General features: G+C 38.6%; 1 protein-coding gene across 1 annotated transcript in view; it reads left to right on the plus strand.

Annotated features, from left to right (window-relative positions):
* The first annotated feature begins 1,121 nt into the window (after positions 1-1,121).
* Positions 1,122-21,366, plus strand: part of LOC129123934 (vitellogenin-1-like) — a 42,985-nt gene continuing 22,740 nt past the window's right edge. Inside the window, exons 1-16 of the mRNA XM_077182337.1 lie at positions 1,122-1,161; positions 1,473-1,493; positions 1,718-1,869; positions 4,312-4,563; positions 6,689-6,850; positions 7,530-7,681; positions 10,320-10,470; positions 10,578-10,735; positions 10,836-11,001; positions 12,043-12,165; positions 13,719-13,937; positions 15,979-16,196; positions 16,276-16,373; positions 20,669-20,793; positions 20,877-20,978; positions 21,063-21,182. Coding sequence (XP_077038452.1) covers positions 1,122-1,161; positions 1,473-1,493; positions 1,718-1,869; positions 4,312-4,563; positions 6,689-6,850; positions 7,530-7,681; positions 10,320-10,470; positions 10,578-10,735; positions 10,836-11,001; positions 12,043-12,165; positions 13,719-13,937; positions 15,979-16,196; positions 16,276-16,373; positions 20,669-20,793; positions 20,877-20,978; positions 21,063-21,182 — 2,259 coding nt within the window. The remainder of the gene's footprint in view (positions 1,162-1,472; positions 1,494-1,717; positions 1,870-4,311; positions 4,564-6,688; positions 6,851-7,529; positions 7,682-10,319; positions 10,471-10,577; positions 10,736-10,835; positions 11,002-12,042; positions 12,166-13,718; positions 13,938-15,978; positions 16,197-16,275; positions 16,374-20,668; positions 20,794-20,876; positions 20,979-21,062; positions 21,183-21,366) is intronic.

Raw genomic sequence — 21,366 nt, forward strand, 5'->3', positions numbered from 1 at the left:
CTGGCTGCCTGAACTTAGTGTTTGCTGTGTTGCACCTCCCACAGCCTCATGGAAATACCAGGTAGACATTCCTGAGCTCTCCTTCCTGCCCCCTCAGTAACCTTTGCATGCAGGTGGTTTTTTACATGATATTTAATTTATCATTTGAACAAAAGACAAGTTTAAATTCAAAGTAAATGTTAAACACTTGCGAAAAAATACATATAATTGAAGTTAGGGAGCAAACTCCCTCCTGACGTGGTTTTACTAAGGATTGATCTAAATGTTACTGCTGCAAGTGGGAAATTCTGGTTATATTTCCCCAAGTGGGACAGCAGAAAAAGCCCCATGAGAACCGATTGAGAAGTTCCCAATGGTCCCAACTCACTGAGGTCCTCTGGAAATTTAACTCACTTCTTGTTAGATTCTTCTTATAAACAAAGAGAATAATTTCCCTCCTGTTTTCTTAGTATGAACTTTCACTGTTAACCAAAGGTTAATGTGATGGTCATACTGACAATTTTGTCTTTCCAGGTGTGGGTAGCAAGATATGGTAGGCACCATGGAAAGGCAGTTTCTCATTGCATGCCTATGAGCTGTAAGGTGTCTCAAGCCTAAATCTGTAAAATCAACCACAAATTCTCCTCTAAAAGTAGAGTTTCAATGTGACAAGTTTTGTCTCCAAAGCAGTGACCCTTATGACGAATAAAATATCAAGAGATTGAAGACATGACTGGAAGAAATCTAAATTATTTCAGTTACGATGGAGGAACTATATTTGGATAATTTAAACTTTGGTGGTTTTTTACTGTATAAATAAAATGTAGAGAAATAGAGGAAAATAGAAAGCAGGATATTTTTAAAATTAAATCTCTTTTCCAGCATATACCTGCCAAGCTGTTCTGCTGAATTTCAAAGGGCTCACAAACATGGTGAACTACATAGAAAGTAAGGTAGCTGAACTCATGAGGTGATTTGAAGTTGTCAGCATTCATGACCTCAGAAATGTTTATTTTGGGATTGATCAATATGCATTCTAGAATGCACTTATTTGTCAAACTAATGTGCCAAAAGAAACATGTGATATCACATGCCTTTATAAAAGAGAAACCCATCACATCCACCTTTACTTTATCCCCATCATGAGGGGCTTGATATTAGCCCTGGTTTTAACCCTGGTGGGTAAGTATCTAACTTATGTGCTTTGATCAATTTAAAATTGTATATTCAGGAAAAGGTTTCAGAACCTAAATATAGTTCACTGGCAGATGTGAACTTTAACATGTTGTAGAAAAAATATTTCATTACTTCTTTTGTTGTTTAAAGAAAAAAGGGTATTTGGCTGGTGCTGAAATAGAAGCAAAGTTAATTAGAAAGGGTTATGCTATATGTGCAAGATGAGATATAGCCTTTTATACTACAGTACATTCACATTTTAAGGTTGTTTTTTTTTTCTTTGTCATTTCATTCCTCTATTTTTTCTTCTCTTTCAGGGAGCCAGCATCTTAATTACCGTAAGTAATTTTCCTATCAACTAATATAATTATAATGAGTGAAATTAAAAATAGAATCTGAAAAGTGTATCAATGTTTAATATAGCTTTACAACAGCTAATTTAGTTCAGGTGCAGTGCAAAATGAACAAATTTGTCTTTTTTTGTTCCATACGTTCTAATGCAGGTACTTTAGTATGTTCTGTACATTGTGTATAATATTTTATGGAAACCATTTCTTTGCAGAACCCGATTTCAGCGAAAACAAGGTTTATACATTTGATTATGAAACCACGCTTCTCAGTGGACTTCCAGAAAAAGGACTTGCAAGAGCTGGAATAAGAATAAAAAGTAAAGTGGAAATTAGTGGCATTGGGCCAAAACTTTGTCTTATTAGGGTAAGAAAATATATTCAATTTGAAAGGTAAAATTCTCATCATACTTAGCTTCTTTTTTAAGCTTTTGTGAAGTTATTAGGTTTCATCATGTGTTGTGCTTACTCAGGGATAATGTAACTAACTCTGTTATTTTTTATACAGTGCCCTAAATTCTATTTGCACTTTGCAAGGTAATTCTCAGCTCAAGCCAACCTTGGGCTTTAAGGATTTCTTCTGCTTTGTGGTCAGGGAAAAAATGGAACGTAATTTGAAATGCACAATTATTTATTAGTAGATCAATCCAATTGTTTCAAACTGTACAACCTAGGATTATTTAATCAACTGATTTCATAACCAGCAGACAAAAGGCAATAAAACATGCAACAGTAGTTGCATGTGATTCAATATTTAGCATAATTAATGTCATCCTTCTTTTTTCTGAAGGGTCCTGAGTGACATTCTTTGTCATCCTCAATTGTATGTTTTTACTGCTTGCTAAGTAATTTCTGAGGGTTTTGATTATGTGAAATACACTTTTGTCTTTAACAGAAGCCTATATGTGCTTATAATGATTGTAGGGAAATGCACACCTCAGTTGCTTTACACAAACTTCACTTAGCCTTGTGTATGCAGGGAAGAAAAATGTTACTTTTAAAAGCTTTAATTTGGCATAATGAAAACTGTAGGTTAAAAAGACTGGTGGCAGTCTAGTAAATGCTTGTAAATGTTGTAGCCTTCCACCCTGAATTAGCCTGCTGTTATTAGGTATTTTTGTGAATTCAAATTATAATAGATCTAGATGGGAAATATTGCTTTTCCATGACATATTTAAGGGGATGGATTTCAAAACAGAAAAAGTCAAGGAAATAAGAGTCACACATCTGGAGTGGTGAGTAGAAAGCTTCCCTGCCAAAAAGAGGCAGAAGAAGTCTTGTCCTTATCCCAGATCCTCCTTCATTCCTGCCTAAATGGCTCTTGGTGTGCCAGGGTGTCTTCACCAAAAATTGACTCCTGTTCCCTAAAACTTTCCAACATCATTTTACTGGTGTTACTGCATTTTTGAAAAGTTTCCATTTCAGAAATAATTTCAGGCAAGGAAAGGAGAAAAGGAAAAAAAAAACATAACTTTTTGGGCAAGTTCTAAGCTAAAGGTAATAGTACATTTATTCCCTTCTTCTCTGGGAAAAGTTTATTTTGCTGCTGTTATATTTAAATTAGACAGTTTGGAGGGATGGTTCAGGGAATTAAACTTTCATCTGCAGCCTGCTAGTTCACATTCAGCCTAAACAAAAAGCTGCGGTCCCTGGGCAGTTTCCAGCTGACAATTTTTTCATCACAAACCAACAAGTAAGAATTGCCAGCTGTGTTCAAAACCAAGCAGACAGCCTAAGACCTGCCTGGGCCCCAAGGGCTGGGGAAAACTACCTCACCCTGACCCTGCAGAGCAGTCCCAAACCTGCCTGTATGCAATATGCCAGAAGCATGTCCAAGAGGCAGCATGAGGGATTTACTCTCTAACAGCCTTCCCTGTAAGCTTCAGTTACTGGGGTTGGCAGTGATCTCCACCAACAATAACAAAAATAAATATGAAAGTGCAGTCTCCAGTGGTTTGCTGTATGAGGATTTAGTTTGTGTGGCTTTTTGAGAAATTAATCCGTGTCTTGCACCACATCGCCAGCCTGAGGTGTCAGAGAAAAGTCTCTTTAAATTGTCAAAATATATAGAAGGGAAGGGTCCTCTGAGAAACTAAGCTAAACATGCCTATTCTCTGGGGTAGGAATTTTTCAAGTTATGCAGAGTTTAGCACAAGTTTCTACTTGTTTGGATGTGCCCTGTGTTGAGGCTGGAGCGTGAAGTGCAGAGTGGGGCTGGAGCCAGTGCCTCAGCCTTTGGTTCCACAGCAAAACGCGTAGGGAAGACAATTTCTGTAACCTGCTGTCCACTGCTCAAACTAATTCTGCATGTCTGGCTGGCCTAGAGGCCATGTGTTTATTAGTTTCAGATTGCTGCCTGCGCTCTGTGACCCCAGTGAGGGAAATGACAGAGTTCACAACAGGAGTTAATGATGCTTTATGCAACATTAACTTTCTCCTGTAATTTCCTGCAGTTCTTCCACACTACTTTTGGGTAGCAACCTGCTGCATGCGGCTCTTCTCTGGCTCATTTCTTTGCACAAGTCAACCTTTGTCAATATGGATTTTCTGTGAAACAGAGCAGAGTGCAGTGGCTGTGGAAATATCAGCCACTTGCATTGCTCTCTTTCATTTTATATACAGAAATGTGTGTATTGACACTAGTTATGCTAAGTGAAAACTTCTAAGTTTCCCGTTTGAAGAAGCTTTGTGTTATTTAAAAGCTTATTTTTGATGTGATTGAAGATCTAGATGCTTGTGTGTATTGAAAAAAAAGTTAACTGGGGGGGGAAAAAACTGAAAGAGGAGTTTTATTCCCCCTTTGTTCTAGATTCACTCGATCGAAGCCGCAGAGTACAACGGTGCCTGGCCTGCGAGCTCGTTCTCGCGATCCCTGAAACTGACCCAGGTCCTCACCGGGCAGCTCAGTAACCCCATCAAGTTTGAGTACAGCAATGGCCACGTTGGGAACATTATGGCTCCTGATTCTGTGTCAGATGATGGTCTGAACATCTACAGAGGGATTATGAACGTGCTGGAGCTGAGCATAAAGAAGGCGCAGAATTCATACAGTCTGCAGGAGGTGAGTTGTGGTGCCTTTGTAAATAAATAAACTTTCACTTCAGAGTCTTCTACCACGTTTTCTGTATTCATCCCTGTCATAAAATTCACTTATAAGAAAGACCTAAGCTTGGGAGATCATGATTAAGTTTCATATGGGACAACATTTGGTGGAGATGTACTTGCACAGGACAACAGAAGAGCATAGTTTTAAACTGGTTGATGAAAGCATTTCAGAAAATACATTTGCAGAATTAAACCCTTGGAAAATCTGGCTTGTGATTACAGAGAAAGTAAACTGTGAAAGATGAAGCCTACATAAAATGGGAACACTGTATAGAATATGCTTGAAAATACAGTCTAATATTAAAGTCAAAATAACAGTAATTTGACTTTTTCTACCAATCATAGATACTTTAATCTCTTCTAGCTTCTCTTTTAGGAAGAAAATGGTATGTATGTCATAACATTACCATAACAGCTTTGACAGTTGCAGTTGATGCTCTGTTGAAATTTCCACTGTTTATCAGGTTGTAATATATTAGTCAAGGTCAATCATCTGATATTACTATTCACCACAGAAATTGCAATGTGTTTAGTTTTTGAAACCATATTTACATTGATTAGACTACATTCAATTCAGAGATTGGCAAAAACTTTTAAATTATTATACTTTCATGTTATTTTTATTGGAACTCTAAACCAGAGTAACTCTATTTTTTTAAAAATTAATTTTTCCATAAGTAGAATTGTTTCTGGGAAAGGAGCTAGATGATTTAATTTTTTGCACACTGTTTTCTGCACATAAAAATCCATGTGGTGGTGTTGGATGTTCTGCAACACTGTTTTCTCATATCTAGTTTCACATCTTAATTCTAATTCAGTTAGCAATATGTTCTGCTCTCACCACTAGGCAATAGATGTGGCTTCACCTTCTGGAATAATTTCCAAGTTTTCTTTGCTTCTCTCAGACAGCAACTGATTAATGAGCTTTGGCACCCATGCTTGACAATCTTGAGTCACTCTACAAAGGAAGATAAACACTATTAGTCCCAAAATCTGAGTTGCAGAGAGGTTTAAAGGACTAACCTGGGAAGGTGTACATCCCATCCTGTGGGTTCAGGGTGTCTGGGCTGGCCATAAACTGCACACAGCTGTGCAGTTCAGCTGGGCAGGAGTCTGCTCCATCCCGCTGAACTCTCTGGGCCAGACACTCCCATTTAAAGTCTGGATGTCTCTGCCGTACCCTGCAGTGAGCAGAGACCCACACCTGTATTTGCAGAGTGCAATGCTTCCAGAAATCTTGGACAATTCCTAGTTCTAGCCTTTGCCAAAGACTCAGTGTCTCAGGGAATTCTGTTAAGCTGAAGATGTAGTGGGTACATCTTCCTTCCTAAACACCACGTGACCATTTCTCTGCTCTCACATAGCCCAGAGCTGGTCTCTGCAATAGCTATGCTATAAATAACAATAATAAAAAAATCAGGAAAATAACTCTTCCTCCTCAAATGCAATCAAGCATTTTTCCTCTACAAAAATCTCACTGACTGTGGAGACTTAAAAGCTCTTATAAATGTATACGCTCAAAATATTATTGAAGAGCTCAGCTAAAACTGTGAACTCAAGACGACCCATAATCAAAACTCTGTTATACTGAATTTTTTTTAATTATTGTTGGTCATATTGTGACAGATCACCTGATATTGCAAGGCCTGTTCCATAGGCATTGGTAAGCTCTCTGTAAAAGCAAGTTTTGAGGGCAGAATGTCATCTCCAACCTTGAAATACTTTGCTGTTAAGATTTCATTCTGACTGATCAAATTATTCTGACACTTTTTTCATTAATATTTTCTCAAAACATATTTCATAATCAACAGCTCTAAGTGAAAATATTACTCCCCTTTCCTGAGGCTCTGAGTGAAACTTTGGGGAGATTTAGTTCTCTCAGTGTAACTCTGATTTGGCTTACTGGAAATGGTACTTGTAAAAAAGAGAAGAAAGTAATGATCATTGCAATTTTGCTTCTGAAGAATATAAGGAAAAAATAAAGAATTCACTTCCATTAGTAATTTTTAAAATGCAGAATTAAACAGGTGAAGTAAAGCTTTTTATAATAGTGATCCTGATCCTGTTCTCATTTTTGCCAGGCTGGGATTGGAGGTATTTGTAACACAACATATGCAATCCAGGAAAACAAGAGAGCAAACCTAGTCTATGTGACCAAATCCAAGGACCTGGACAGCTGTGAAGAGAAAGTTCAAATTGTCACAGGATCAGCATACACTCATCCATGCAAGACCTGCCAGCAGGTAAATCAGAGTGGTATTATGTAAAAGTATTTTAAATTCTTATGCAGAACACCACTTGATATCCACACAATCTCTTAATTTGAAATACTAAGAATGAAAGGAAAATCAGATCTGCTGTATCTAGTTGTCAATATTTTCTTTCTGTATGAAAATGATCCTACAGAGAAGCAGAGGTCTGGGCTGCCCCCTGTAATGTACTGCAAGCACACTTGAGCTAGCTCAAGCTAGCTGGCTTGGAAACCATTAATTATCGGCATGAGTTAGTTCACCTGCTCTGTTGAGTAAAAAAAATAGTCACGATGTCCATTTTCTGCTATTCAAGACAGGTACTGCTGAATTTTATTATAATCCTGTCTTTGAAATAGAGTGGTTTATGCAGCTGCTCTCCTCAGAAAAATGTGTCTGCTTCTCGAGGGAATGACCAATTACTTAGATTTGGGAAAAGGAAAAAGCAGCTAACACTTCTTAGCAGTAAAAGTAATGGAGACAGGCAGCGTGCCTGACCTCTCCCATGCAAGTGAGTGCACAGAATTCACACTGATTGCTCTTATGGCCAATGAACAAAACAGCCCTGGAAAACAAATGAGTTAAGTGGGTGATGTAATAGCCTCTAGTCACAGAATTTCAAAGTTCAATGACTTTTTATTTTCTTTGTTTCATTTTTTTATATACTATAAAGAGGAACAAGAATTCTCGTGCAACTGCTACTTACAATTACAAAATTAAATATACACGTAGTGAAGCTGTAATTACACAAGCTGATGTTGAGGAAATCCACCAGTTTGCACCCTTCAACGAGATAACAGGAGGAAATGCTATTGTAGAAGCAAGGTACTGTACATATTGCTTTAATTCAGCAATCCAGTAATCTGAGTGAAGGTCTGTAAGTGAAATAAATCCTTTACTTCCACAGCCTATTGTTTGCCAGTATTTAATTACATAAAATCCCAAACAGCTCATAAAAACAACCGTCACTGTTAGTTGTAAATCTGAAACATGCACATCTCTATCCAAATTTTGTTAGCTAAACTTGGCAGGACTTGACTATTTTATTTCTCAGGGATATTTGATTTATGCCATAAAAGCCAAAATAAATATAATTCCATCTGAGAAATTGTGAACTAATATATTTGAAGCAAAATACTTTGAAAGACAGTTACTCAGGAAAGAGAGTTCCATGGAAAATAATAATGCAGTAAGAGATCCTTGGAGACTAGTTCACAAGAAACCTAGATAGGACTTTGGATTCCTAAATACCATGGGCAGCTTGCAAATCTCCCACCAAAACTGTTTCTTGATAGGAAATTGGGTTTTATTGCAAAACAATTGGGCACAAGACATGTTAAATGCATTTACTTTTTCACAGCAAGTTTCGCATATTTCTTAAAGAAATTTAGGGCAAAACACGAATATGTTTGCCTATGAAATTGTGTCCCTAGCTGAAGCACTCAAACTTCCAGTATTTTAATTTTTTTTCATCTATGAAATTCATTTATTGAAAAAATTTTCAGCTCCTTATTGAATTATGGACTCTGTAAATAGGAGTGCCCTAGTGAAGGGAGAGGCTTTTTTGCATAAATGTCACAGTGCAGAAGGTGTTCTTCAATCCCACTCTACAGCTGCTGTAATCTGCATTGCTCCATTAGCTTCTGCAAGGATCTCTTGGAAACAGCAACATCAGAAAGTTTGTGTCAGTAATTGACTGATTAACTTCATATATATAATGAACCTGTTCAATTTGGCTAACCAAACAAAACTAAACCAAAACAAAAGGTGAAAGTGGCTTTAATATCTATGCTATCAAGATGTAGATGGACACAACTGCAATGTTCTTATTAAATTATAGGTTTTTGTGAGTTGGCATTAGTCTGGAGACAATGGATTTATGATGCATTACACTCTCCTTGTGCAGCCTGTAGAGATTGTCTTCAGTAAGGTCTTTCTCAGCTCTCAGAAGGGTAGTACCTTTACTTTTCCCATTTTCTCTGCATTTTTATCATTACCTAGCTGACGGGGACAAATATAAGATAGGTTGGAAGATGTGACTATCTCACTCAAGTCTTCAGAAGTTATTTCCACAATGCATTCTCTGTTAAAAAAAAAAAAGTAATCTATCAAGGCACTTGGAGCTGAGCTTTCAGACCTGCTCAGCATAAGACTCTTGCAGCACCTTTCAAGGCCAAGAGAGGTTTCACTACTGTCTCACCATTTTAACAATATCTTTAGCATTCATTTGCTCTTCTCTTCAGAATACAGCATTTTCTCATCTATTCTAGGCAGATATATCTCTTCCCAAAACAATGAAAATAAGACATAATAGATGCATCAGGATTTGAAAGGGGGAGTTAAATGTGCCTGAGTGTACCTGATGTTATACTTTGTGACCCAAATGCCCTTTCAATAATATTGTATAAAATTTCAAGAGAGAAAAAAATCTCTACTGATTCTGTAGCAGTTTCTATTCAAATTCCAGTGGCTTGTCTGTAAAGCAGTTATATGCTATTTTTCTGCAGCAGTTCTCTGCAATCCATATGGAAGGAGTGAATAGAAATGATACAGAAGATCATAGAGATTCCGAAATAAACGCACCAATTTTCTACAGAGATTTCGAGAGACTCTGTAGTACAGCAATATTGCTTTTGGAATGTTTTCAGTTGTTCAGTACAAATACCTAACTTTATTATAGTGTCCTAAATGACCCATTTTAAACATAATTGGTGGGATAGGCTGCATCTCTTTAGCTGAAATTGTAAAAGATAGCAAATATTTACAAAGACAGTCTCTCATTGGAATTATTCTTAATAACAAATGATGAAGGTTTGTTGATTCTTAAAAAGTTTTCAAAAGGTCGAGCACTTTTCCAAAGACTAATCCTGAATTTATGTGGTCCTTTTCTTTTAAAATCCAATTTAAAGCTTCATGAGAACCTTCTTCTGTAGTCCCCAGGATATTCAGCCTACCAAACAAAATGGGGAGGGAATTGTAATAGTTCAAGTAAAAAGATTTCTTATTGTATCTAAAAACTTTCAATTCCATTTGAAGCTTTCAGGAGAGACACAGACACATAACAGCTTTTATGAATTTCTTAAAATGTTTAAATTAAATTGTAATTTCTGAGCAAGTTTCCCATCTGTGTTTTTCTAGAGTCCATAGTTTACTCCTTAAGACACAGCAAGTACTTCCTGTGATATTCTTCAGGCCACAACCTCTCACCTCCCTCTTCTTCCATAAATTCTCAAGCCCAGTTTTTCCCAAAGGAAGGCAAAGGCTGGCTCTGCTCTGAGCCCTGTTGGACAAGTGCACACCTTCTCAGAGTATGGTTCTGAGCAGCATGTACAAGTGCCCTCAATAGCAAAACCTTTTGTAGCTGCATTGCAGTATGGGGAAGCAGAATTACTGTTTGTTTGGGTTTTTTTTAGTTTGTATCCTGCATCTTGTGATGTTTTCTTCCTGGGGTTCTCCATTCCAGGCAAAAACTTGTTTTGACTGATGTGCAGAAGGAGAGGGCAGAGGTGCCATCAAAAGAGTACCAGAATCGTGGATCTCTTCAGTATCAGTTTGGCAGTGAGCTGCTTCAGCTTCCTGTCCACTTATTTAAAATAAAAGATGTGGAAAATGAGGTAAAGCCCAGCAACTGGACAGATTCTTTGTTGGAGTTTTAAATCCCTGCATGTGGGAAACAATGCAACACTGCATGTGATCTTCCTGCATTTTCATCTTTCTGCAGATAGAGGAAAGCCTCCAAGAATTAGTAGAGGCCACCTCTGACCAGCTTCCCAATGATGCACCAGCAAAGGCTCTCAAGCTCCTGCACCTCTTCCGCGCAGCAAACGAGGAGAATTACGAATCAGTGTGGAAGCGATTCTCCAGTCGGCCAGCCTACAGGTACAGGCAGCAAAGGTGGTACTGCTGCTGCTGGAGACCCTCTGGGATCCCTGTGTTCAGAGGCAGACTTGGAAAACGCTGCTTGCCTTTCCCATTGCAGGCGCCACATTTTGGATATAATTCCCGCAGTGGCCAGTCACCGAGCACTCAGGTTCCTGCGGCACAAAATGGAAAAGCAGGAGCTCACCAGCTGGGAAGTGACTCAAACAGTGCTTGTGGCTCTGCACTCCAGCACTCCAACTCAGGATGTGATGGAGGAAGCAACGGTGGGATTCTCTAAACACTTTCAAACCACTCTGCTGATTCTAGCATCTGTTGTATTTATTCCTTTGACAAGATAGCAAAGGCTTTGAAATGATAAAGGTTTTATATCCTCTAGCAAGGTTGAAAGGGCTTTGTTTCCTGCATGTCTTAAGGGGAGGAGAATGCAAATCAAAAGGGCAAAAATGAGTCCGGAATGAAACAGGAAATAAAGACTAAAATACCCCTCAGGGACAGAGGTTATTGCTGCAAACAGTGGCTTCTAGTTTCTCTTTTTCCAAATGTACTTTAAAGTTACATCAGATTAGTTCTCTGACTGTCTACAAAGACAAGGGAGCAAGAAATACATATTTGTTATATCCACGTATTTGTCCTAATTGTCCTAGAAGGATGGCTATGAATTTGAGAAGATCCGTCAAAACCAAGGGAATTATGTCAATGTGTAGGCCATGTAGGAGGAAGACTAATTATTTTTGCAATTTTTTCTGTATACACAGGCTTTAATCCAGTCTCAGATGCAAGAATTTATCTCTGCCTACCCTAAGTAGAGATGATGAACCCCAGACTAGATTTTTTCCCCCAGTGAATGCCCTAACAGCCCAACTGTTACTGTGGGCTGGTGCCTCCTGTCAGCTCCTGCATTTATAAAAGATATTCCTGTCTGCCCAAGCAATGAGGTCCATTCACAACAAATCTCAAATTCATTGTACCTATAGCTGAGGCAATCACAAAACATGATGAATGTTTCTTCAATAATGTGCATTTTTCCATTCCATGACTGGGTGATTTCTTCCCTTTGGATTATAGGCTATGCCAAATTTAAATGTGAAACACTGTAAGAGAAACAGATCTGCCTTCCAGATGTTACTTGGTATTACTTTACAATTACACTGTCAAATACAGCACTATCCACAGATTAACTGAAAATCCATCAACAAAAAAAAAAATATCAAAGGCCCGGTTTTGTCTTTCATTGTGCAGAAACATATTTTTCAATAATGTTTCTCTTCATTAATGGTAGTAACAACCAGCTGCCTTCTCCCCAGCTCATAGTAAAGAAGCACTGCCCGCGCTCGAGCTCCATGCTTGGGAAGGTTTGTCACCTCAGCTACGCGTCCCTGTGCCACAAGCAGTGCTCCTCCTCAGACTCCTGCTCCGAGTGTCTCCAGGTAACCACAGGGTTATTTATCATTTAAAAGAAAAATTAAGCCTTGAGTTCTTTCTTCATTATTCAGAAAGCCGTAGCTTGCTTCACTACGGTGCTTCCTTTGGGGAAAGGAACCCCAGTTGGTTAAATACAGCATTTTTATCTTTAGATTAGCACACTAAAGAGAGTGAGAGGAAGAAGCAAACAATTCATAACACTTTCTATCTGAGTGTCTCTGAGTGCTTTGTTGCCAATTATTAATGAAGTCCCGTGACATTGCTCAAAAATACTTTAAATATAGGTATTATGTATATTTATAAACTAACTAAGTGATACAAAAGCCCAGGTTTTTGTAAGAATTAATGTATCCTAGCCAGAAGCAGAGCCCAGTCATCAATATAGGCTATAAGGTTGTTATAACAGCAGTAATACCCTCCCTGTTCTACGCTGCTTTTAATCAGCAGGCCTCAAAACAATTTGAGCAGTCATTAAATAGCATTTCCCAGTTCTAAAAATGCATGTCAAGTTTTTTGGAGCCAACCACTCAGCCAGTAAGAGTGAAGGAAAGAGAAATATGTGTTTAGTCTTTGGCACCCGTCAATCCACCATCCCCAGTGAGAGCAGGGTGTTCCAATTACACTGCGTGCCTGACTTGATGTTTTTCCTGTAGTACACAGGCATGGCCAACATTCCTACATTGGTCTCCTGTGTTACAATTGCCACCAATGCTCTTGAGCTAATTAAATCTGAGAAACCCTGTGTCAAAGAATGAAAATTCTTTCCCAAAGCAAATGATTGTTTAGGCTTATTCAATGCATTTCCAGTGTCCCTTCATTTGATCAGTAATATCAAGTAGACTGTTTCTGCACCATCAAGGGATCTCAAATGTGTTATTTTAAACTACACAATCTGTATTGAAATTATTCTCTTACATCTCACTTCCTTTTTTAGAGCCATTTGTTTTCATTTAAAACTGTTATCTGTTAGTATTTAGTTCTTTGCTCTTATTCAGCCTTCAGACAACTACTTCTAATCTTGCCACACTAATGGAAGTGTGATGCAGTTGCTTACAATGAAGGCTGTAAAATTACCTATTTGTTGGCAGTGATCTCATTTTCCATCTATTAATCAACACTGAAAAAGGCTTTCATAGCTGGTTAAGGGAACCAACACTAGCCATATCTTCAGGAATCTTTTTTAAGGCTCTGAAGGTTTAACTGTATCTGTATTTTTGCACCTATCTTCAACCATGAGAGAGAGATGCTCAAGCAGCATTATTTCAGGGTTCCCAACTTACCTTGAAAGGCAGTGGACACTAGGTCCAAGCTGTTATTTTTCCTTTAAAAATCTTACTTGATAACTTTAAGGTATAGTGAGAAGAAGCTGCTCAGTGCAGCTACACTTGTTCTATGAATAAAATGTTCTATTCATGAGGAAAAATAAGAATTTGAAAATATTTAAAATAAATGAATTGAACAAACTGAAATTATGGAAGTCAAACCCCAGAACAGGCTGGTGAATGGAATATAGATAAGAGCTGGAATTGAACTCAACAGATTTGTTTTCATTTTTCAGCTTCTTCATGGCTTTGCAGGAGAGGCATTGAGCAAGTCTAGCACAGAAGAAATTTCCCTGGCTTTGAAAGCCCTTGGGAATGTAGGACATCCAGCCAGCATCAAGCACATCAAGAAGTTTTTGCCAGGATATGCAGCTGGTGCCTTGGATTTGCCACTCAGGGTCCATGTGACTGCTGTGATGGCCCTGAAAAACATAGGCCTGAAAGACCCCAAAATGGTAAGAAAACAAAGCTGCCTCCTTTGCCCTTCTGACTTTCACTTGCAAAGCTGCTAACAGATAATGGGTGGTGAGGGAAAAGCAGATTTATTTTTTTTAAAGATAACATTATTTAAAAAAAAAAAATACTTAGCCATTCCTCGGTAGGCATGTCTTATTTCTTTTGACATTAACCTCCAGTATTTCAGACTGCAACAAAAAAATCCCATTAAAAGGATACATTCATTGTTGTTGAAGACAAATCAGTATTTCCATTGCAAACATTTCATTTCCAAGGACATTAGACAGAAAACTAAATTATTGACCCAAATGTGTTTAGTACTACTTCACCTTTGGTATGTGAGAGAACCACAAAACAAGGTTTTCAGAGAATTGACATTTAATGCTGAGTGTCACATCTAATCGTAATTCAAGACCAGATTTTATTGTAAATAGATACCAGGGGTTTGCATCCTAATTACAAATTTACAGACATTGTGTGGGCTTAAGTCATAAACAGCGCATTTACTAAATGTGACTTTTGTCCCTGACTGAGATAATTATTAGATCTCACATACAAAGCCTACACCAGCACACTCTTGTGTACCACAGACATTGCTTTACAATCGTTTTCATTGTGAAGCAATCTGCTTTTAAATGGAAACCTTTTCAAGCCTTTCAAGATCTTTTTCCTAATGTTGAAATTTCTTGTTTCATATAAGTAAATTCTTAATATAAAAAGTAAAATAAAAGCTTTCATTAACTATTCACCTACTAATCAGTATCAGTGTTTCCATTATATTCATTTTTGCATGTGCCTCCCAGTTTGAGTGCATGTATTGATCCACAGACAATAGTGAGCCAGGGTATGCTTTTAACCAAAAGAATAAAGAAACAATTTAGTGGAGTGCAGGAGCTGGATGGGGAAATGCAGGGGAAGGATGGGAGAGAATTGCAAGGGTAGAAGTTAAAGTATTTTCTGGGGAAGAAAAAAAGCCAATGTGATGTTTGAGACCAACACTGCATCTCTGATTGCTCTTTGGCCTGGCTTTCCACAGGTGCCCCAGACCACTCAGTTTCATTTTCCATGCATTTTGTTTGGGGAGAAGTGATCTGGAACAAGTTAATGATTGTGACCACTTTTTTTTTTTGTTCAAAAAACAGTTCAATTCCTGGCTTGCAGCTAGGTACATACCCATATTTGCACTAAAAGTACATAATTTATGGCCTTTTTTATTGTTTAATTTGAAAATTTAGGCCTATTGCATCTTTATCACCTCATCTACATTGGCATTTGATAATCAACATATTCAAATTCATAAAACCAGTCAAGGTTTTTCCAAAGTTTGCTGAAGTTTCCTGGGTCATTCTTCATTACAGCTCATGGATGTGCTCTCTCCCAGGCAGCACAGGGCTGTGCAGAAGCGCTGCCAGAACAGTGGCACATCATCCACATCCATTTCAAAGTTAGGGCCAAAGGCTCCTGTGCCCCCCTGAAAACTGCAAAAGTTCCAGTATAAAATTGTTCTTGGTAGTGAATATTGCTGAGGGCAAACATGTCAACCACAAGGAAATTACATTTATTGCATTGAATTTTGGTTTAAGCTGCCTATATGGCATAGACATTTCTGGTAATAAATTGGGTTTTATTTGTTGCATTTTTATTCTATTAGTTAGCAGAAGGTACCCCAGAAGATCACATTATTAGAAACAAGTTGTACTTTTATGTAGAGGGATAAATGATTACTGAAATTACTTCTCAGGTATGTAATGGATTCATGAAATCTCTTTTACCTAGAGTGGGATAGCTCAAAAAGTATGAAAGATTTGATGTAGAAGTTATCCAGTGAAGTTCCTTGTCTTTGATTGTGTAGGAAGTCAGACTACATTACCATAATGCTTCTTCCAGCCCTTGGACTATGAAACTACAGTGTTGCCATAATAATTAAATAATCCAAATTTCTACTGTGCTATTGATGAAACAGACCATTCACAGGTATTGGGTGATTATTACCAAAATGTTCAAACTGACAGTAAAACTGGATATATCTATTATTATCAGGTCCAGGCTATTACCCTTGAGATTTTCCTGAATCAAAAAATTCATCCTCGAATCCGAATGTTGGCTGCAGCAGTTTTACTGGAAACCAAGCCAGGTCTTCCAATCGTGATGACATTAGCTGATGCTGTGCTGAGGGAGCCCAGCATGCAAGTGGCAAGTTTCATCTACTCCCACTTGAGGGCCCTGGGTAGAAGCACAGATCCAGATCTTCAAGTGCTGTAAGGAAAATTCTCTTCCTAGGAGAAGCACCTGTTGCAAGCTAATTGAAATATTAACGTGCTCACCAAACTTTTCCAGGGGTTCTGCCTGCAGAATGGCTGTCAGAGCACTAAGTCCCAAATTTGACAGGTCTGGATATCAGTTCAGCAAGGTTTTCCGCTTCAGCATCTTTAAAGGTAAGATCCAGAAGGTTTTGTAGAAAACATACAATGGTGAATATGTGGGGGAAAATAATTGTACAGTATGAAAGCCCAATTCTCCTAGCCAGCTGTTAGGCTGCATGTTGTTCCTCCATGTTTTCCTATCTTCCGTGAAAAAAATATGAGAATCTCAGGCTCTCCATTTGAAGAGTTTTTATGTCCCTGTGTGTTTTGCATTGTACACTGCCAGAATGAAATTACCAGAGGGCTTGTGGGGCTCTAACCCTCCGTTTTCATTAGTCAGGGAGGCACATGCTCCTGTATGAAATGCTGTATTCTCAGTGGTGCTTAACAATTTCATACCATTGTTCAGCACCAAACAAACAGAAGGGACCTAAATTGCTGCTGAAGTGGATTAATTTCTACCAGTGTTGAACACCTACAACTCCTGCTGCATCCAAATGTGATGCTAAATACTGTTCACCCCAACAATTGTGCCCAGTGAAACAGAAAACTCTGAAAACATTCAGATGTGACAATTCATTGCACCCATGTGCAGCTATATCAGGTTTATTGTCTAAAGATTTTTCTTGCATCTTTCTACCAGGATTCTTTACTAGAATGAGCAGGTCCGTGTATGGTATCTGGAGACTGGCCAGTTACATCAGAGTTACACATGAAAATGCAGTTAAAGTAGGGAAGGACCAGATTAGAGGAGAGGTTTTGCTGGTCCACATTGTAGCTTTTGCTATTTTCCATGTATGTTATTTTTCCTCAGTAGATTTTTTAAGCAACTCCTCTATGTAAATGACCATGACAGCCTCAGTGATTTGGCATATGTAGCTGGTAGACTTAGGAGATTATAGCTCCAAACACAGTCTCTTTACACATGCTGTTTATCTATCAGGAGCCAGATGTGTTTAGAACTTTTGTCATTCACTGGTATGTGTTGAGATTCTTCTCAAAATAATCAATATTAAGACACTCTGAAACATCTGAAATTCACAGTGCTGAGTGCACAAGTACTGCTGCTTCCTTTTTGGAAACAGGGGTGTGGTTTGAAAGACTTTTGCAAATATTATTCTTGCCTTGCCCCAGTTTTTGGGTTTTACGTGACCATTTAATGTGTGCTATAATAGAAATAAATATAATACATTCTGTAAGAATCACAGTTATATACTATACATGTGATTGCTGCCTCAATGATGGAGACAGCAAGTGCCCAAAGAAACACAGTCACTAATATACACCACATGAACATTTATACTACTTAAAATACATTCAGGGATAGATACGTTTTCTGTTAATATGAAGATATGTGTTTCTGTGTTTAGGCCTTCATTTTGTCTTCTAATTTTTGCTTTTAAAATTAAGCCATCTAAATTTTCGCACAGTGAGAAAGAAGGGTGCAATATGTATGAGGGAGGCTATGTGAAATGGAATACTTTATTTTGGCTGTAGCCTGGAAATGAAGTACATCAGGGAATTGCTGTTACTTCCCAGTGAAGACCATTGTCATTAATTTGGCTACCATGGATAGGTAGGTCCTCATCCTGAAAAATAAAAAACGAGATCTTTTTCTCACACATGCTAATCTTAGACTTGCATAACTCAGCTAAATTAAGTCAATCTCCTACTACACTAGCATGGGAAGAGGATTTCTAATTTGATTTGTCTCCACTAGCCACAGGTAAAATATTTTTCTGTGAGTCCATTCTGGAAGAGTTACCATAGTGACGGCTGTAATGCAGTACCTATTTCCTTGATAAAAACAAAAATCTGCCCCCAGCATCACAGATCTTTGTGGTGCTAGATGCTGAATTTTTAATGACAGGAAATAATGTCAGCTGAATCTATCTCTACTCTGGAATTTGTCACACATGACCACCACAAATAGTGCTTCATGCTCTACCCATTGCTGCTGAAATCAAAGGGGTGACTCAGGTTCTGCTCAGTGTGAGGACTGTGAGAATCTGACTCTCAATATGCACAGATTCATATAATTAACTGTGTACTGATGTTTATATGTACCACAGACTGCTTTCTTTCCTCACTAAGTTTTCTTTCCCCCATCTTTGGGGTAAGACATTAATCAAATATATGCAGGTGTCATCAAACTTAGGGTGAAATGCCAAATATATTCTTGGAGCATTAGCACTATGTAATGCCTCAGGTATGGAAAATATTCCTGCTCTCTTCAAGTCAATGAATTCTATATAATCATTTAATCATCTATAAGGAATACTTCTTATTAAGTATCAGGAATTACTATGGATTTTTTAATAGGTTTTGTGGTGAGAGCATAAAAAAATTAACAAATTCACTTAAAGTACAGTGCCTCAGTTTTAGTGTCCTGTCCAGAAAACAGCTGGCATTGCCTTGGCTAAGCTCATGCAGAGAAAAACTAGTCTTCACATTTTTAAATTTTCTGTCAACTCACTAGTAATGTCCCAGTGTGGCACCACTTGGTTGTTTGTTTGGTTTTTTTTAATAGGATCATCATTACTATCTACTGAATGTTCTCCACTTATTCCTCTGTCAAAAGTGGGGTGGCATAAATACCTGTGTCTTGATTCCAGGAGCTGTTTCTGACTCTCATATGCTGTAGGTAGATAGTGCCCAGCACTTTGGATAGCACAGTAGATTCATACAGCAAAACAATGAAGGCAATTAGACAAAATGACAGTTCATACATATTTCCCTATTCTCCAGAAGGTGTAGGAACAGGAGAGGAGGGCTAGAAGGAAGCACAAGGATGACTACAAATCCTGTCAGCCTCGTTTCTCTTGAAACCTAAGGAAACTTAGAAAAGCACAGGGATTACTTTAACTCATAAAACAGGACAGGATCTAACTGTCCCAGAACTGTGAAGAATTCCTGACTGTGCTCTGCACTGATTATCTGTACCTAAGAACATTATGGATGATATATCTAAATAGAGAAACAAATAGAAACAATTTGTTTCCACAAAGTTCACTCAGTAGTTACCAATAATTTAACAACTGGTGCATTTCATGTGAGGGTTACAGCATTTGGGACTAGATTTATTAAATAGTTTTTGAGTCATTTGAGAGACAAATCTATAGCTCACCATCTGTCCTTACAGGACATCTGTATCACTTTCACTGAACTATTAGCAAAGGATGGCAAATCTGTTTTCATTTCTCATCTCCTTAGTCAAGGTGCCCTAAATGACGTCTCGTAAAAGCATTTCATAAGCTGATTTTACAGAGTGTGACTGGATGTAAATGATATGGACAGGCATATTTTCCATACTTGGAGAAATTCACGAGGTGGGCCCATAGGAATTTCAGGAGGTTTAACAAGATCAAGTGCCAGATGCTGCACGTGGGTCAGGGTAACCCTCCATATCAATCCAGGCTGGGGAATGAACAGATCAAAAGAAGCCCTGCCAAGAAGGACTCAGGGTGCTGCAGAAGGAGAGCCTGGACCTGAGCCAGCCATGTGCACTTGCAGCCCAGAAAGCCAATTGTGTCCCGGGCTGCAGCAAAAGAAGCCAGACCAGCAGGACAAGGGGAAAATTCTGCACCTCTCCTCTGTTCTTGTGAGCCCCACCTGCAGGGCTGCATCCAGCTCTGGGACACAGGAAAGACTTGGACCTGTTGGAGCAAGTATTAAGGAGGACCAGCAAGATGATCAGATGGGTTGAACACCTCTCCCATGAGGAAAGGCTAAGAGAATTGGGACTGTTCAGTCTGGAAAAGAGGTGGCTCTGGGCTGACGCAGTTGTGGCCTTCCAGCAGCTGAAGGGAGCGTACAAAAGACCTGGAGACCAGCTTTACTCAAGGCATGGAGTGACAGGATAAGGGGGAATGTATTCAAACTGAAAGAGAATCAGTTTATATTAGATATCACAAAGAAATTCATTACTGTGAGGGTGATGAGACACTGGCACAGCTTGCTCAGAGAAGGTGTGAATGCCCCAATTCTGGAAGTGTTCAAGGCCAGGTTGGATGCAGATTTCAGCAAACTGGTCTACTGGAGGGTGCCCATGCCCATGGCAGGAGGTTGGAACTGGATGATCCTTGAGATTGCCTTCAACCCAAACCATACTATGATTCTATGATACAACCAAAGCAACTGGAAAAATGGCATAACCACCATGCAGTGACCAGTGAGCTTGTAGCTTTGCCCATTACTTTAAAAATTCAGAATATTCTGTTTATAACTGTTTTAGAGCATCAGTTCTATAGCTAAGTTTTCTGACCTTGCTTATATTATATTCCTTACTAAATTAGTAAATAGATATAATCTGCACACTCTGACCTAAGAACTAACTGTGCTGTGTCTTACTGCCTATTTCTCTGCAGAGTTCCTTATGAGTGGGCTGGCAGCTAAATATTTGGTATTGAATGATGCAGGTAGCTTAATTCCAACTGTAGCAATATCCCAGCTACGGGCACATTTCCTTGGAAGAGTGGCTGATCCCTTGGAGGTAATTGGGTCTACTCACAGTTTGCCCTCTAAACCCTTCTTACAACCATCATCCACTTGCACCTGCACTTTTTCTTCCCACAGGTAGGAATAACAGCTGAAGGACTGCAGGAGGTGTTTGCCAAAAGTTACACTCCTGACAGGGACTGGGAGGCTGACTATGACTTCAAGAAAATCCTGAAAACGGTAAATTCTGGGGGACAAGAAAATCTCTGATATTGCTTTCTCAGATGTTATGAAGAATCAGGATTTTTTCATCTTCTCACACAGCTCTCTGACTGGAAGGCATTCTCCAGCGACAAACCTTTTGCATCAGGCTACTTGAAGATGTTTGGCCAAGAGCTATTTTTTGGTGGACTTGATAAAAATGCCATCCAAAATGCACTGCAGGTATCATTTTTAAAGCACAACTACCCAAGCATCAAAATCTCTAAAATACTGTTACTTTCATACATTCTCTCCCTTCTATAAATCCATGGTTGGGTTTTTTGTCACTAGTATTAATCAAGGCAAATAAGGTCAAGCTTTGATCAGGATTATTTATAATCATTGCTGACAGAATTTCCCCTGAGGC

The sequence above is a fragment of the Agelaius phoeniceus genome, chromosome 8, assembly GCF_051311805.1.
Source record: "Agelaius phoeniceus isolate bAgePho1 chromosome 8, bAgePho1.hap1, whole genome shotgun sequence".
NCBI lineage: Eukaryota > Metazoa > Chordata > Aves > Passeriformes > Icteridae > Agelaius > Agelaius phoeniceus.